The sequence below is a fragment of the Hippichthys cyanospilos genome, chromosome 8 (genome assembly GCF_059441005.1).
Source record: "Hippichthys cyanospilos isolate Australia breed blue-spotted pipefish chromosome 8, RoL_Hcya_1.0, whole genome shotgun sequence".
In the NCBI taxonomy this organism is placed as follows: domain Eukaryota; kingdom Metazoa; phylum Chordata; class Actinopteri; order Syngnathiformes; family Syngnathidae; genus Hippichthys; species Hippichthys cyanospilos.
The window spans coordinates 17,944,519-17,959,747 of record NC_142376.1 but is presented as its reverse complement, the minus strand read 5'-3'; the positions used below and the strand labels follow the sequence as shown (position 1 = coordinate 17,959,747).

Genomic DNA, 15,229 nt, shown 5'->3' with positions numbered 1-15,229 from the left:
AAACAAACCTTTACAGACTAAATAAATGATGTTTCCACCCAGTGGTTGTTTTAAAAATGAAAACGTATGTACTGTACCATCAGTTTTCTTTGACGCGGCTTACTGACTTTCATGGACACGCGTACCTCGGTCATGGTAAAATCAAATCCCAGAACATGCTCTCGCTTGAAAATACAATGAAATTGAGCTGAAGCATCACACTTCACTCTATGATACTCTAAGCTCAGAGGAAAAAAAACAACTCACGTAAAATGAATGAATGTTTTAAGTAACTTTTGGACATTCCTAACTGTCAAAGATGTATAAAGAGAAATGAACCACTCCAAAATAGAAAAAAACGTAAAGTACTCACACTTAGACATATAAATGTCTATAAAGACAGTTTAGCGTTCATGCTATAAACCATGAAGGTTATCCGACCATAACAAACGCAAATAGTTTCTATTAAAAAAGAAGACATTACCTTTCACAGGCTCGCCTATTAGATGCTCTTTATTCGAGCATGCATGTCGACAAAACCGAAGAAAATACTCTCAAAATCGATTGAGTAGTACAGACACTTGCTCAAACAATCTTTTGCAGTTATTCTATTGTCATTTTCTAATAATTAGTAAAAAAAAGACTCAAACTGACAAACTATGACAAAATAGAATATATTTATCGGGTTTTCAATATACTGGCAACATTATCTAAAAACTGCCAACTTTTTTATTAGTTTATTAGCCACTTGTGGATTTGTTTATATATATATATATATATATATATATATATATATATATATATATATATATATATATATATATATATATATATATATATATATTTTTTTTTTTTTTTTTTTTTTTTTTTTTACATTTTAACTGTACTTTCTCCATCCTTCCAACAGCATCTGTTGTACAAGATGAAATTTATTTCTGGTCATTCAGTATATCCACAGATAGGAATATACAAGGCTCTTTTTTAGAAAGCCAATCCGACAGAAGACAGAACAATAAAGAGTTCAAGTCATAGTCTTATGTTCGTATTATCAAAATGTATATTCATTATAACATTACAGTAACGGGAAAAAAAAACATGCCTTTACAATACATCAATACGAAATAAATGATTTATTTTGCTTGCCAAAGCTATGAAACGTAAGTAGATAAGTTGTCATTGTGTGACCTGCCAGGAGTACGGCAGGAGCAAAGCCACCCCCTACTTGGGGGTGGGGGGGGGTGGGGGGGTTACAAAGGCTAAGGAATGTCTTTAACAAGAACAAAAGAGGTGACTCAGGGCTGACAGAACTGGGGGAATTCATTTCTCTCACAGTTGGTGGCGTGGACCTCTGGCACACACTAATGAAAGAGTACATGATAAAATCTTTCATTTCCATCTTGTTTATAGGTGAGCAAATGGTTGACTAAATAGCCCTGGTTGCTATTATTTCCAGTGAATGCAGGGATGCTGAGATGAATCATTTTAAATATGATTCAAGAAGATTACCTCCCTCTGTGAGTTGTTTTTTCTTCTTTTTTTTTCTTTTTTTTTAACCACGCTATCCAAGTTCAAAAGTACAAGTTGAAGTGTGGCTACTTTGATGAACATCTAAAAGAGCTAATCATACATAATGAGTACTGTAGCATCTTATTTTAAAGCTACATTAAAGCAGTACGATGATGTGTAAGTAGTATGGGAATTTGTGTGCGTTTGTATGAAACTAAACTAAATCACTACTTGCTATGCGTTACTTAAAATGAATAGTTTACTGCACGGGGAAATAAGTTGACAACAAAGCCTGTTCCTGCAGCTGCACAGTGCTGCAGCAGTGGTCGTCACATGCGCAGCAGAGAACGGATGAAAGGCTCATTTTCAGCTGCAGTTAAACGCAGCATTGTCAGGTGAGCCATAGATGAGTTAGGAGCCCCCTCATCCCTCAGGGCTCGTCTTTCCACAAAAAAGACAGTGAATAGGTGAGCCTTTGTGCCCACCCCGTCACTACACCTGCTGAACCCCCACAACCCACACTCACCTTCTCTCTAAGTGGCGTTGGGCCCAAAGAACTTTCACAGCCATACTGGATCATCAATGGATCTATAACTGCTTGAAGGCTGTTTAAAATACTGCCTGACCCTGGAACGGTCTCCTGACTTCAACAGTGCATGGTACCTTTATTCTTCTGTAGAAATCTTTTAATGTTCATTGTAGTTTCAGGATTCTATTTAGATTGTATTCCCTAATTCCCATACCAGCAGTTGACTGAAGGTTTCTGGTTTTCTTTTTGCCACTTGAACCCACACGCAGATCTTATGCTTCCTGTTTACTTGCCGAAACAGAACATGCAATCAAGTCATAAACAGCCACAATGTCATAGAATGGGCAGGTTGAATTGCAGTTCTTTACATAGAATAATGCCTCAAGTAGTGGTCTCTTCAATTAACATAGTGGCTAAATTAGTCGCGAGCTGCATTGTCCACTTGAACAAATAAACCCTTCACCTCAAATAGACACCTTCTTTAATGCCCGCGGAAAAAAAACATGGCAAGTGCTACCACTAGGTGACTATAATTACAATTACTACTATAGAAATGTTTCCATGAGGTGGCTGGTTTTGGTTTGGAATGTTACACCCTGATTTGGCTAACGCTGCAGATAGCAGCTCTGTGAATAGTGAATAGAATAACATAAACGACTTGCAGGCACTATTACTGACTATATTACAGTGTACTAATGTAGCAAGGGAAGCAGTTACTGTTTTGATGTTTTTTCCTTTTCTTAATCAGAACTCTGATCTCTTGACAAACTGACGCATATCACCGTCATAAAAATACACAGCATCAGCCAATATTCATAAAAAAAATGAATATTCACGTTGTCTTTTCAGCATTAGCAGCAACGGTGATTTGTGCACATCGATTGCAAACAGGTGGCCCGGGAGACATTTCTGGCCCACAGAAAGATATGTTGCGGCCCCTAACTTAACATCAACGTTTAACCCTTTCACTCTTATTGAACCAATGCATCCCACATCTTTTAAAAAAAATTGCAGTTGGAATAGGAATCGTAGCAATAAAATGAAATGGCATCCCAGTGGTTCTTTTGACACCTATCTACAAATTCTAGTGGCATTTAGCAACTTTTCCATATACATCAAGTCAGTATTGGGCCAAATGTCAACATGGTTGATTGCGTTGTACAATTTCTCCTTGATTAACCATCTAGTAATACGGAAATATGTTGATAATATGTGCTATATATGTGTGTTATTATAGATTACACTGATTACTATGTATTGTAGGCATTTGGTGATCATTTTCACTTTTCTGGCAAGTATAATGGTCTATGGCAGTGGTCCCCAACCTTTCGATTGCCACATCATCCTTCTCACTATGACAAACAAAGATCAAACACAAATGTATGAACTGGAACTAAATCAGCTCCAAAAGATTATTTCGGGTGCAGCCCACACGGCCCGTAACCAGTACTGGTCCGCGGACCTGGGGTTGGGGACCACTTGTCTATGGGATATACAGTCCCATTGGTATTTTTCGGTTGTAATGAAAGTGAATTTTTTTTAGTATCCTAGACATACAAACAAGTAATATATGCCATGAGATTTTTTTCATAGTGAAATGGTTAATGTTTGTGTTAGTTTCTTTGTGTGTGTGTGTGTGTGTGTGTGTGAGTGTGTGTGTGTGTGTGTGTGTGTGTGTGCGTGTGTGCGTGCGTTGTGCATGATTTAATCAACCAATTGCTTCCTTTTTTCTGGCTCATGACAGTTTCTGGCCAAATGTAATTCTTAAGTAACACCATGTGAAAGGAAAATATACCATGTCACACAGTCTGAGTTATTACCTTTTTTCAAAACCTGCCATGAGAATAAAGTTTGCCAGCAAGAACAGCCAATTTCGAGAAAAACAGTAGACAGAGGTTTCTTTTTTTGCTGAGCACAGCAAACTTGCAGTGCTTAAGAAATCACCTGATTGGACATGCTGAAGAGTATTCAAATTAAGTGCCAAAGACACTGGCATCACCAATTTTGTTCAGGTTTTGAAGAGCTGTTAATATTCTGAATTTATTTTCATGAAGATTGTGAAGTTTGATTTAGTTTTGCCTTTTTTTCCAACATATTTCATCATATTTTTTTTGTTGAATTCTTGATATAGAGTATTGAACGCCCCATCTTTAATGAATACAATAACAAGAGTGATGATCTGTTTTATATTTCATAACAATCAGCACAACCAGAGTGAAAGTAGCAAGGGATATAATACCCCCACATTGTAATCATTTTCTGATGTCTGTTTTTCTCTTCCCTAAATGAGGCACGTATTTTGGGATCCTAACTCCAAAATCAAATCAAATTACAGGCGGGGCGCATACAAGCATATGTAGCTGTGTTTGTTGTGAGTTTCACCTGAAGTGCGGTCAGGATATTCGGCAACGCTTGGCCATAGGTGTCATGGCAGTGTACTGCAAGAGCGCTGACCGGAACCACCTCCATCACACGCTGCAGCATCTCACGCATGGAACCTGGAGTGCCCACACCAATGGTGTCCCCCAAGGAGATCTCATAACATCCCATCTCGTACAATCTCTTGGCTACCTGAAAAGCAAAGGAATATGATGAAAGTCAGGGTAGATCAAATATGTCCAGGTAATGTGTATATGTAATAGTGCTGTCAAGAGATTTCAAGAATTGAGAGATTAATTAAGATCTTGAACTAATGATATCTCCTTTGAATCTCACTTTAAAATCTCTGAGAAAAACCCTCAACCATTTTTTTCATTTCATTGTTGTGGGCCAAAAACTGGCTTCAGTCAAGTAATTCCATTAACATGTTTTAATAGATGCAGTAGTAACCATTTAGATTCTGGTGTATTTGGGATGAGACAAATCTCACGAGTGCAAGCCGAAACCTTTAGTTTGGACCCACAGGAGGAATGGTGTTGTTATCTTTGTCAATTTCCAAATAATTCGAACATAACATTCAAATAAAGCATTATCAATCCTGTACGTTGTAGACTTCATCAAACGCGGGATGTTCTTGAGTTTAGTTTGGCAAAGAGCTTTTCCATGGCTCACTACATAACATTTTGCTATCGTCAGTGGTGGCTGTAATCGCATCTAGGTGCTTAGAATTTATGTGGGAGACTAAATTCGACCTGCTTCTGCAGTAAGCAAGTACTTTCTTGCAAAGAATGAGTTTGACTCTACCTTGATCAAAGTTGCCATCAGGTCCTTTTTTAAAGTTAAATTTACCATTTATAGGATCGACAACCCTTAGATGCTCTTCTATTATTATATTTTCCTTCTGCTCCCTCCCACCCACAACAGGAGCTTTTCAGGTCATGCCAAGCGCAGTGACGGCCATTCAAGTAGCGACGTCAGGGTATCATTGACCTTTCCAACCCCTACCAAGAACATCAATGCATAAAAACAAATGTAATTATCGGACAGAAAGCAAAGAATTAAAAATTAGATCAACATGATCAAAAACTGACCCTTTGACTGTGACGGTAATGAATTGATTGCATCAAGTCTGTTATTTTGACACCAACTGTTTATTCTACAAAACTAACCTTGGCAACTTTGAATGGATCGACATGTCCTTCATACGGGCATCCAAGGACACAGGAAACATATCTGCAAATAGTACCATTTATTGTACATTATCAAATTACACAACGTTTTAACATTATCTTTCCTATGTGACAAGAGATGATGCGATTCGATAATGTGGTATAAATAGTGTGCCTTTTTTTCCACAATTTATCGTATCATAGACCTCCCAAATCACATTTAGTGGGGTTTGCTTCCTCAATTCCTATCCAGTACAGATAAAAAATGTCATTTGAACAATGCAAATTATGAGAATAAGTCTTGCATGGGTGAAACTTTGAGCAGGAGTTGATGAGCGAAAACCTGTCTTTTAAACCTTGCTATGTATGATATCAGACCCTAACCCTAACCCTAACCCATTGTGAGGGTTTATACATCCTTGAAACATACATATTAATTGTGAAAAAATAAAGACAGCTACTTAGTGGATTTTGCATATCGCTCATTATTTTTAGAAGCCATTACACCAGTCCATTCCAGTAATTTTTTTGATTCACAATTCTATTGTGTATTAATTAATAATCATACATAATTATAATTATAAATATGTAATTATAATTTATATAATTATGTTTCAGCGGTCACTGGCTATGACACGGTTCACTTTTTATGGCCTCACTGCTTCACGGATTTTTTTTACGGTGCAATTTTGCTTACTGATGAGAGCCAAATGTGAGAAAATGTTAATTCCCATTGTGAGGGTTTTTACAGCCTTAAAACATGCATATTAATTAACTATCGCTCGTTATTTTTAGAACGTAATCCCCGTGATAAACCAGGGATCGCTGCATTAATATTATTATTTCCATTGCTGTTATTATTTATTGATTTATTTTACAAATCGCTCATGGGCGTGGCACGGACTTTGAGCAGGATTGGTCAACTTTAATACAACAAATCACAAAGTAACCTAAAAGGTTTTACATATTGCAAATAAGGTCAACATAAGTTACACTGACTTTGTGTGACAAATAAAAAGAGAGCAAACCCGCGGACTGGTATCTTTCGTTCCTTGGCACCTTTGACGACCTCGTCAAACCGCTTCATGCTATCTTCGATCGAGCAATTTATGTTTTTCATGCTGAAGGTCTCAGATGCTGAGCCGAACACTGCCACTTCGGTCGCGCCGGCTGCAACCTTGTGCACAAATGAAAACTGCTTTTGTGAAAGGCCTTTGACCACCGTGTAACACGGACAACAAGCACACAAACATGAAGTCATTTGGGCGCCTTTGACCACAATTCTTCATGAATTGACGTGACTTACAGCCTCCTCAAAGCCTTGCATGTTGGGTGTCAATACCGGATACTGTACGTGAGGTGCCCTGTGGATTCCTTTGAGAATCTCAGTGTGGTCAGCCATCTGAACAAAAAGAGGTCTACAAATCAGTGTTCTTTTCACATCACATCACAGGCCACTGAGGCTAAAATTGCTTGATGTATTTCCCTAAAATGAACAAAACATGTCTGAGTGCCCTTAAAAAAAGAAATACAATTTATGACAGGAAGTGTAGACTTTCCGAATATAAAAATATTTCTCGGGAAAGACATCTGCGTTTGCAGCCGGGATAAGTAGGCCAGTGAAGAAAGACTCAGCAGCACTGTTTAGCTGCTCACCGAGTGAAGTTATTACCTGTGGAACCCACTTTGAGGAGACAAAGCTGGTGGCCTCGATCACACGCAGGCCTGATTCTGAGAGCACGTCTATCAGCTGGATTTTCACGGCTGTCGGAACAATTTCCTGAGGAGAAAGTAAAATCCAAAACTGCTCTTTCTGGATTTGATTCCATTCATGTTGGGAGGGACAGCATAACAGACAACGTGTAAAAAAAAACTCGGCTAACACGAGATGTCTCTCATCGCTTTTAAGTAGAAGCTGTGGTAAAATCTTTAAAAGTGCTGGCATGCAACGGAGAATGATTCAATGGTGACATCCGAAGCAAAGTAAATGAAGCCAGAAGTCATGTCATTTCTCCTCTTAGATTTCAAAGAAAATGTAAAACATATGCTATGTTAATTATGGTGCACAACCCATATGCTGTGCATGTTTTATGTTGGCGAGACAGACATTCAGGAAAAGTAGTTGTTTTTCAAAGTATCATTAAGCGTTGTGCACCCATAAACATCAATCCTGTACTATAAATAAAAGAGATGTGAAGATCTATACCTTTTCATTCTGCAGTCCATCTCTGGGCCCAACTTCAACTATTTTCACACTCTCTGGATACTCTGAAGCAGTCTGGAGAAGAATAAAGAAAACACACATATACGACATGAGCATTCGTCTTGTTTAACAACTCCTCGATGCCAGAAGATACCCAATAGTTGTAACCGTAATCGTGTCAAGCATTAGCATGGGAACCGGAGACTTGTTTCATGGTGAAAACATTTAAAAAGATAGGTTTTTCCGCAAGAACCACAGGGGAAATTCTGAGGATCATGGTATGTCTCTGTTTGGAACTAAAAACTGCAATCATCTTCATCATGAAAGTATAAATGCACACTTCAACAAACCATCTAATGTAGAGTTTGTGTCAGCCTCTTCTTTTTTTTTTTTTTAACTGACCACATTTATTTCCTGTCAGGCTCCCAAGGCGAGACTCTTCACACAAGAGTCTTACTGTAGGATACTGTAACAGGGATTATGAATTTAGTATTTTATTAGCAACTAAATACCTCTTAAGAATAAAACAGATAATTTGCAGTCAAGCCGTGTAACTTCCGTGCTTTAAAATTTGCTTTACAAAAAACAAGTATGCTTGTGTAGATTATATAGGTTAATGAAATAAAATGAAATCAGATCAAATGAAGTGAATATATGTGTGTACAGCATAACATTTGCCAGGTTAACTGAAAAACTTCTGAAAGTATACTTCTCTTGCATGGAAAAAGTTAGCGGTCAGGATAGCCTCGGGGTCAGGGAGCTTCTGAGCTACAAAATGATGTTGACTTTTTTTCAGGATAAATGCTCACTGATTTAATTCATTTCTAAAGCTCAAGATTGAAGTGTGGTTATCACTTTTCAGTCCTTACATAGACTGCTGACATGTTTGCACACATTTAGTAGTAGCTGTAAAAGGGGTTATTTGGCTGGGGTAGGAGAGTTTCTGGCAGCTCATCGGGGACTAACCACCCCAAATTAATAATGGTCTGTCATCTTTTTCTTGGTACCAGACAATTCCTTAGGTGTACTCCATGTACACCCAATATTTCAGTAACCTCTGCGACTCTATCTTCAATGTCATTTAAATTACACACATTCTCACGCACACACACACCTACACCCACCCACGCACACACAGACTGAACACCATTTTTTTTTTGGGGGGGGGGGGGGGGGTGATAAAAATGAACTGAAACTCACACAATTACAAATAGTAAAAACCAACACTAGTGCACAACAAGCCTGTTTCATACAGTAAGTGGCAGGAAGCTACACTGTATCAACCATGTGACTAAGCATTTAAGACAAATGAGAAAGACACCCACCTCTGCTTCCTCCTGCAGCCAGTGTTTCAGCCATGGATTTTGCTGGATCAGTTGGTCGTAGCTCAGGCAGTGCTTCACCGTCGTGGTGAGATTTCCCATTGAGAGGAATGCTTTTTGTGCTTCCTCGCTTCCCAAGATGCAACCCCTAGCGCACGTACTTTGGAAGCTAATAAAGCTAATGGAAGCGGCAAGATCAATATTCTTGGGTGATGCAAGGCCTTACTTACCAAGATGGAATTAGAGCACTGCTGCTGACTAGGGAGCATGATTCAGCAGTTGCCATGGTAGCCACCTCCCAGCTTGGAAGGGATCAAAACAGAGATGTGTGAGGAGGTGGGAGCATTGGGTCTTTTTGTTTGTTTTTTTTTTTTAAAGGAAAAAAGGCAACACAACAACAGGGGGTGCAATAATTTGAACAATGTTGGTTTGTGAATTCTGGAGATCATACTTATGAATTCATACTTATGAATCATTGTGCTTTAATGAGGACAAATAAATTAGGGACAATCCATATTCTATTTTAAGCAAGAACCTTGCAATTAGTAGTTATTTATTTCACAGAAAATCAAGAGGTGTAATGTTAAAAAAAATAGCAGTTGTTGACCTCTGTCTTTGGAAACTAGAAAAAATATACCATGCAAACAAACAAATTGTAGTTTGCAGTCCTTTGCTGATTATCCTACATTTTTTTTAAAATATGTTATTGAATTGTTCTGACCCAGGGTTGGGCAATTCCAACCCTTGAGGGCCGGTGTCATGCATGTTTTCCAGTTGTCTCTGCCCAACACACCTGATTTAAACCATTAGCACTTCAACAAGCTCTGCTTGTGCTTGGAAATAATCTGAATCAGGTGTTTTTGAGATATAAAACTGGAAAACATGCATGACACTGGCCATCGAGGGCCATAATTGTTATTAATATTGCTTTTGAATCATGGAGCAGAATGGATCGGCTCAGCAATACACACACACACACACACACACACACACACACATATATATATATATATATATATCTATATATATATATATATATGTATTTTTTTTTTTTGATTAAAGGAGACAAATGAGTTCACCTAAAGCTATTTAGTTACAGTATGCAGCACAAAAAATTAGTGAATTTCTCATACTGTATCTGTATTACTTAAGTGTGAGTATTAGTTGGATTATTAGTTTAGTTTGGTTTAGTTTAGTTTAGTTCAATTTGATTTCAAACGTGTCATGTTCAGTTGTGATTTTTTTTTGTGTGGGTTTTGAGCTTTTGTTGCTGTGGGGTTTTGTTTACCTTTCTAGTTCATCTCATTGTTCATGCCCTTGCATCTGCCTTTCCTGTCTGTGTCTCGTTAGTTTGATCATCCACCTGCCTGTTTACCTGCCTCCTGCGTGTCATCCAATCCGCCTGCCCTGCCTCTTGTTCCCTTCCAGGTGTTGCGTGTTTCCCTTATTAGTTCTCTTGTATGTTTTTCCCCCCTCTGGCTGTTTTGCTGCCACATTGCTGGTCACCTTGAGTTTATTTTAGTTTCTAGTTCTGTTGCGATCTTGTCTGGTTTTGTTCCGTGTTTGCCCCTGCCTCATTTCTTTATTAAACCTTCTTCTCTTGAGCGATGAAGTCTCATCCTCTGTTTTTGGGTCCACCTTTCCAACACCCTCATCATCATGCCACGCAAATGAGACAAAGCGCAATTGTTTTGACATCTGCAGTTTTTGTTTTTTTTTTGTCTCCAATTTACTATTACTGTATTTCATTCATGCTACCATGCTGTTTATGTAAGTCACGAGAAATGACCTCCAAATTCTATTTTACCCGTCTTGGTATTGGTTGTGTTCATGGTAAAGGGAATTTTTAATTCCCTGTGTGTTTTATCAGGATAACCAACTTACCTTGGAGATGAACTAAAGATTAGGCGAACATTCGCCCCACTGTTTCTGGTGAAAATGTAAGGCTTCACGGAAACAAGCTGCTTTGATTGATCCCCCGTGACCTAAACAGTTGAGCGGTTTCCATTGCCAGACGTGCCACCACTGCCAATGTCAACTGCATGGTGTAATAAAATCCCTTGTTAAGCCGGGTCAACATTTACCAGAGAAAGAGCCATTCTTCTGAAGCCAGATGTTAACAATAGAGAGGCTTAATGAAGTCCTTGCATTCAACCATCTCCCTGCACTCAAGGAGAGACGTTGAGCTCCCTCTTTTTCAGGGAACTGAGGCGACTCATTATCGGCCGGCTGCAGCAGATCCCAAGGTTGATATCTATCAGTTGCAGCACCCTCTACAAAAAAAAATCCTTCTAATTTAATCACAACGTAGAAATCTCTATTGCATATATTTGTGTGTCTTATTGAACATTAAAAGTGAGCTTTCCGTATTTTACAGATAAGGCACACTTAAAATTGAATTCTCTGAAGTTGGAAGTGCACTTTTTAATCAAGTGTGCCATATATATGGATGTCAAATTGAAGTGGAATAAAGTTTGAGTTATTCGCTGTACTGGTTACATTATTTTAATGTGCAGTCATGCACCTTATAAACCCAAATTGGACCTGCTTGTTGCACTAGTTAGAAATGTGCAAGTCCTGGAGTGAACCACAAAAAAAAAAAAACAGGTGCATGTGAATGGAGAATAATATAGCTCTGATAGTGTAGTGGTAATGAGGAAAAAAAAAAAAACAACTTTTACTCCAGTGCGATTTTGAGTCCCAAAAATGTGAGATAATACCAACTATAACCATTTTGAGTCATCAATTGGTCAAAAGTAGCTTTCAGCGTCTAATGTCACAAAATTTGGGTTTTCGGGTATTTTAAAATCTTACATTTGAGCCACTGATAACTGCATCAGTCACTGAACTCTGAGTGGCCTTTTAACATTTCTTTTTGAGGAAATTCGGCAGCTCCAGTTTATCTTGACAAATACCAGCTGCCGAGAGTCACTTGAAACGAGTGGCCCTTCGGGGTTTTCGCAAATGAATTCAATGCACATGTGTCAAAAATCTAAGTCAAGTTTTTAAAACAGGCAAAGTTGCGATAGCCAGTTAAAACAGTGGATTTACATTTAATAAATGCATTGATTATTCAGTTTTGCAAAGACCCTGAAAAAGTGTGAATTTTTAACACGATCGCAGAGTAGAACCAAAAGCACGCAGAGAGAGGTAAGAGTGGAGAACAACTGTTTTTTTAATCGCAGGGGAACAGGGCCAGAGGGCGAGAGTGGCAGGCTTGCACATGGAGGCTCCGGATCCAGACAGCCAGATGAAACTAAGCCGCAGCAGAGAGTCCCATCAGGTCAGAATCGTTGGCAGGCCGGCAAAGCTGGTCTTCTTTCTAGGGCACCAGGCGTTATGGTAGTCAGGAACGGAAAAGGTTGAAATCCGGGCAGGCAGTACTGGGCGGCAGGTGTTTGGGTCGTTGGGCACATGGAAGTTCAGAATCCGGGCAGGCAGAACTAGTGTTATATGTTACCATATAAATCATGTTCTTACTTCTCTATTTAACATCACTAGAAATCTTGGGACCCATGGCTAACCCATTCAAGTTTGAATTAAGCAGTAAAATGCACTATAAATACGGTTTTGTAACCACTCACGATAGAACAAAACTTTACCATTCTGACATTTTGAAATGAGGCCGACCAGTAGCAGACCAGCATCTTTGTGAGGAGACGCCGACCAATAGCAGACCAGCATTGTAGTGCCACGTTGCATGGAGGCATTGACGGCAACTGAAAATAAGTGCAATTACCTAAAAACGCCTGCAGATGGAGACAAAACAACACAAATACAGCCAACCCCATAGGGTCATGACAGTTGTTTTTGTCAAAAAGTGGGGAAGATACTGTTGTAAAGAGGGGACAAAAAATCTCAGTATTCCACATCGCAACATGAAAAAAAAACGTAAAACAGGGACGCTGTAACCCGGGGGTTCACTGTACTTTATTTAGACTGATTGAATGCAATGTGGTTAGACAGATAGGTGAGAGTGAATGTGGCATAGTCTGCACATAGCCGATTATGTCTGCCTTCTGCCCTGTTTTCCACACAATCCTGTTTTTTTTTCTTTTTTCTTTAAAAATGGGGGTGTCCAAAGACTCCAGCCGGAGTCTTACGATATCGCTCTATATGCGTCACTCACACACATACTGTACCACAAGCAAGTGGCTATTGTGATGTATTGCTCACCAGCTCTGCATCTGTCGCAAAATCTCACAGCTCCACAATGGACAAGATTGTGGTTGAAGTTGGGTTTAAAGTAAGTATAAAAGGCGTTCTTGCTTCATTTATCCACTGACCAGCTTGTTCTGTTTTTCTTTTTTTTCATGCTTTGGTTTGTGTTATAGACGTTACTTGTTTATTGCCAAACGTGATGCTAGTTGTTATTGTAAGTTGCTTTTTTTTTGTTTTTAACAAAGTTATAACTAAAATCTTCTCTCTTCTCTACTGTAGAGGCAATTTGCTTCAACAAACAAAACTCTTTGGAGATACATTTTTGACTCACGCAGAGGGGTGAATTATGCTGGTTTGGAAATGTGTAGACAAGTTCTGAGCTGGCGAGACAAGGAGGCGGTGACGATTTTGAATTAATCATTCTTTATACTCCATTCATGTCATTTTCACCTCAAAACAAGACAAACAAATAAATAACAGTAATAGGCCATTTTTTGTGTATTCAAGAGGCTGTGCATGAACAGCAAACATTTCTTAAGAATCAGTTATGAAAAGTGTCCCCATTTAATTGAATTTCCATTATAAGCAAATAACACCAGAGATTTTTCTTACCAAAATGAAAATCATTCTTTGTAGTGTTCTTTCCGGATGGTTGCCGCTGTCAGCCAACTTTCCACAGTTAACCTTGGAGACAGCATGTGTGTTACACATTATCTTCACACTGAGGAGCACCATGTTGCTTTTAGTACCGAAAGGCCACTAACCTTTATGTGAGGTTTATGGTATGTCACACGTATATACTGAAGAATTGTACGCAACTTAAGTGTCTCATAGTCAGGCTTATGGCATAATTGCCTCAGTCATATTTCAATGTTTTAAGAGATCAAGAAAAAACAGTCTTTTCAAAAACACATTAATATATTTTAGTCTCCATTTTTAATTTTGCTTGCTCATTCACACATCTGGTAGAGACTTTTGTTACAATATCAATAAAATAAATACCGCTGTGGGCTCTATTTTTTTCTTGGTTTACACAAACACTGAAATATGACTTAAGCCCGTATTCCACTGATAAGCAACTATTGGTGAATATCAGCAAAGATAACAGCTGCTTTGAGCTCATCAGAGCTTGTCAAAGTTGACAAAGTTTCACAAACGTTCACCCGGTGGTCACCAGACTTTCGTTGCTCTTGTCGCGAGGAAACTTTCAACATTTCCTCACTTCCTGTCTGGCGAATGTTTGGCGAACGTTTGCGGAGATTTGTGACCTTGAACGAACCCTGACGAGATCAAAAGAGCTGCTACTTTGCCAACACTACACAATGTGTTGACCATATGCAGTTTTGTCATTGTGCTAGCAGTTTGATTTGCAAATGTATTATTATTATTATTATTATTATTATTATATTGTACTTCTTTTTTACTCATGTGGGACCTCACAGGTGATCCAATTGGATCATAAAAGACTTTTTAAAGTTTATCAATATCCTTGGTGGTTGGAATTGGTTTTCAGACCATAATTCACAAAAATATCCAATTATCAAGTATTGTATATTAGCTATAGAAATGACATGTTGACAAGACAATTTGTGAAACTATTCAACTATGCATTAAATCCTGTAAGTGTTCTTCTTTTCTTTGTTGCTAAAGTTTCTTGTAACATTAAAAGCTGTTAATTACTGAGACCCACAAGGCTTATAGGAAAAAGTAGCCTATATATACCCTCAAATAAAAATCATACCCTAAAATAATTAAAGTTTGAAATGTCAGACAAAATGTGAAGAAAGACAGTTGGAAATTGTTAAGATATACTGTATTTATCAGGGACAAATCAAGATTAATGAATAAATAAATAAAAGGCATTTTGAACATTAGTTAGTTTCAGGGAACCAAATCTCGTCTCCATTTTAAAGGGTCTTGATAGCCCCAGGCGTTATCTTGAATATTCTAATCAACACAACTTTAACATTGTGAAGGGCGA

The 15,229-nt window shown here is 38.3% G+C and overlaps 1 protein-coding gene across 1 annotated transcript in view; it reads right to left on the bottom strand.

Annotated features, from left to right (window-relative positions):
* Window positions 1-9,370, bottom strand: part of hmgcll1 (3-hydroxymethyl-3-methylglutaryl-CoA lyase like 1) — an 18,119-nt gene extending 8,749 nt beyond the window's left edge. Inside the window, exons 1-7 of the mRNA XM_088421481.1 lie at window positions 9,091-9,370; window positions 7,769-7,840; window positions 7,235-7,342; window positions 6,869-6,964; window positions 6,591-6,739; window positions 5,563-5,626; window positions 4,397-4,585 (exon numbers count right to left, since the gene is read on the bottom strand). Coding sequence (XP_088277607.1) covers window positions 4,397-4,585; window positions 5,563-5,626; window positions 6,591-6,739; window positions 6,869-6,964; window positions 7,235-7,342; window positions 7,769-7,840; window positions 9,091-9,189 — 777 coding nt within the window. The 5' untranslated portion in view covers window positions 9,190-9,370. The remainder of the gene's footprint in view (window positions 1-4,396; window positions 4,586-5,562; window positions 5,627-6,590; window positions 6,740-6,868; window positions 6,965-7,234; window positions 7,343-7,768; window positions 7,841-9,090) is intronic.
* Between the last annotated feature and the right edge of the window lie 5,859 nt (window positions 9,371-15,229).